The sequence below is a fragment of the Ursus arctos genome, unplaced genomic scaffold, assembly GCF_023065955.2.
Source record: "Ursus arctos isolate Adak ecotype North America unplaced genomic scaffold, UrsArc2.0 scaffold_5, whole genome shotgun sequence".
NCBI classification, from domain to species: Eukaryota; Metazoa; Chordata; class Mammalia; order Carnivora; family Ursidae; genus Ursus; species Ursus arctos.
Genome location: NW_026623067.1, coordinates 3447501 through 3450856, shown reverse-complemented (window position 1 = coordinate 3450856; position 3356 = coordinate 3447501). Strand labels below are relative to the sequence as shown.

The following is a 3356-nucleotide window of genomic DNA, read 5'->3' as shown; positions in this document are numbered from 1 at the left end:
GGTGACGTTCGTACATTTTCTTCATATGTGAGTCCACAACGTTTACATATCTCCATGGAGGGGACACTTATATCCACAGGGGACAATACAGTTTTGAGTTTTGCCCTTTTCTATGTCCTCATCAGCTCATCTGAAATGACCCTCTATATGGAGAAATCACCTCATTGTGTCATGACTTTGTTGCTCATATCTGTCCTTATTTACTTCTCTCTCACGTCCACATTATGAAACCACCCGTGTCCTTGCAGCTCTTGATGCTTCCCCGGGTTGCAGGGGGTCAGAATCCATTTCCCAGATGCTTTTTCAGAGCGTCAGTGCTGCACTGCTCTGCTACATGCAAAGCAGACAATTGTCTCAGCATTGCGGCTCAGTGAGGTCCACACTGGTACAGCTTCTGTGCATAAATTTCAGCAAATGCCTGAAGCTCTCTGAGCCCCATTTTTACATACACATGATGGAAACTCTACACGTATTTTGAAAATTTGTGAATAAACATGTGTGTTCAAATTTATTTTCCTTGGTCAACATCCAGTTTTAGAGATGAGTAAGTTTCACTCCCTGGAATTTTAAAAGGGATGACCTTTGAGTTTATAGATGCTTTGTTCTTCACACCTGGATGGATTCTAATTATAATGAATTTACTCTTCCTTTTAAAAGACAAGGAAGAAAAACGTAATGTCTTTGTAAGAATGACCCCAGAAGTTTTAAGGACATCTGAAGCACGCTGAGATTGTCCATGTTTCTCTATGGGGATTTCTGGTTTCCCACATTGTCCCATGGTTTGCTTTCTTCCACCTCCATGAGAGGAAGGAATAATCTGGGTCATCAGCGCATGACTCCCAACAGTTCCAAGAGTTCTTTCCTGACACACTGCCTTGAGAGTACAACTGAGCATTCCTTAACTATGCCTTTATACTGCTCTCCTCCATGTACCCATTCTAATGAGCTTTTTCACAATTTGCCCATTCTGTGACTATTGATTAAGGGATTTTTGTGTTCCAGACACTGGGCTAGGCACTGCAGACCCAGAAGCAAACAAAATAAACAGAAAGCCAGGAGTCCATGGAATTTAAACTCTAGCAGAGTGAGATAGGTACAAACATAATAACTTAGCATAGCATATTTGTTCTATGGTGGTAAGTACTATGAATAAAACTAAAGCAGGAAAGGAAGAGAAGGGAGCTGAGAGGGGTTTCGATATTAAATAGTACCTTTGCTTCAGTGTATGGGGGTGCTGAATCACTATACTATACACCTGAAACTAATATTACACTGTAATTTAACTAACTGTAATTTAAATAAACACTTTTAAAAATACCACTTTTGCTTCAGTGAAAGATGACTTTTGAAAAATAATCTGAAGGAGGTAAGAAATTGAGTTTATGGATGATGTCTGGGGGGAAAACCACTGTAAGCCGTGCTACAAGACAATAGGGCTGTTAAAAGCAATATGGTCATATTGTGTCCTAAGGTAATCTTCTAGCTGCTGTGTTGGGAATACTCTGAAGGGAACTAATAGGGAAAGCAGGAAGACAAGTTAGGATATTAGATCAATAATCGAGATGATAAATGATGGCAGCATAGGTCAGGGTGGCAGCAGGGAGTTTGCAAGAAGTGGTGAGACTCTGAATTTAATGTTAAAGCAAAAATTTGCTGATTGTGGGATTTAAAGGAAAGAGAAATGTCATGGTGGACTCCATGTGGCCATTAACTGAGAGAGGTTGTAGCACAAGCATTATTTTAGTGCCTCTGCAGTGTTTCTTCATAAGAAATGCCATCTTTTACCCAAGAAAACCTCATCACTAAACATTCATACTGACTCCAGATGTTGCTACTATAAGTAATATTTCAATAAAAAATCAGTGCCAACAACTTTGCATGAAGGTCCATTTTCCCTAGGCTATGCATATTTTCACATCTCTCCAAACTGGCCTTCAGGAAGATGATGCAACATCACCCAAGGAGCAGTTGAGTAGATGCTTTCAAGGAATAGGGTATAAAATTATGTTTAAAGTCGGCTAACTGCTATAATCACTTGAGGCTTCATATTCTGTACCCCCACTCACCACAGGTGGTCTTTTTGTCCCACACCTGGCTGCATGTGATGATGGGAATAGCCAATGTAAGTTCTCCAGAAGTCTTTGTACTCCTGGGCTTCTCTGCACGACCCTCACTAGAACCTATCCTCTTCATCGTTGTCTCAGGGTTTTATGTGGCATCTATCTTGGGCAATGGCATCATCATTCTGGTTTCCTGCATGGATGTGCACCTCCACACTCCCATGTACTTCTTTCTTGGCAACCTCTCCTTCCTGGACATTAGCTTTACCACAAGCATTGTCCCACAACTCCTGGTCAACCTCTGGGGACCACAGAAAACCATAAGCTATGGAGGGTGTGCGGTCCAGTTCTATATCTCCCACTGGCTGGGAGCGACTGAATGTGTCCTCCTGGCAGTCATGTCCTATGACCGCTATGCTGCCATCTGTAGGCCACTACATTACACTGTCATCATGCATCCACAGCTTTGTCTCAGCTTGGCCCTTGCCTCGTGGCTTGGGGGTCTGACCACCAGCATGGTGGGCTCCACACTCACTATGCTCCTGCCCCTCTGTGGGAACAATCGCATTGACCACTTCTTCTGTGAGATGCCCCTCATTATGCAACTGGCTTGCGTGGACACCAGCCTCAACGAGGTGGAGATGTATGTGGCTAGCTTTATCTTTGTTGTCTTGCCTCTGGGTCTCATCCTGGTCTCATACAGCCACATCGCCAAGGCTGTGATGAAGATCGGGTCAGCAGAGGGACGGAGAAAGGCCTTCAACACCTGCTCTTCCCATGTGGCGGTTGTGGCTCTGTTCTACGGGAGCATTATATTTATGTATCTCCAGCCCGCCAAGAGTAACTCTCACGAACAGGGCAAGTTCATAGCCCTCTTCTACACTGTTGTCACCCCGATGCTGAACCCCTTGATTTACACACTCAGGAACAAGGATGTGAAGAAGGCTCTGGGGCGCATCACGTTAGAGAATTGCTGTGGCTTTGTAGGGTCACGGAGGCATATTTAGAGTCTTTCGTAACTTGTGAGGAGAAAGAAAAGATTAAAAGGTATCAAAATTGACTGGGGGGGGGGGGCAAGATACGTGGGAGGTAATTTCTGTTCCAATATTGCTTGAGTTCAAGGTAGCTGACAGTCTGATATGAATGTGCTCTCACACATCATTTTCAGGCCAAGGTAAAGATACAGTATTTTCTGTTTTATTTTTTGCTAATAATCCTATTGTTTTGTTAGTTGTTTATATTGTCGTATACATGTAATATATATGCTAATTTGCTTATTGTTAATTGCTTGTATAG

General features: G+C 42.9%; 1 protein-coding gene across 1 annotated transcript; it reads left to right on the top strand.

The window, feature by feature from the left end:
• Positions 1-2104: 2104 nt before the first annotated feature.
• On the top strand, positions 2105-3067 carry LOC113247495 (olfactory receptor 2C3). The gene has a single exon (XM_026488589.2). It carries the CDS (start codon positions 2105-2107, stop codon positions 3065-3067), a length of 963 nt encoding a protein of 320 aa, XP_026344374.1.
• The last annotated feature ends 289 nt before the right edge of the window (positions 3068-3356 follow it).

Bases quoted from the DNA above. Each gene is read 5' to 3' on its own strand.
- LOC113247495 (XM_026488589.2), top strand. From the start codon at position 2,105: ATGATGGGAATAGCCAATGTAAGTTCTCCAGAAGTCTTTGTACTCCTG.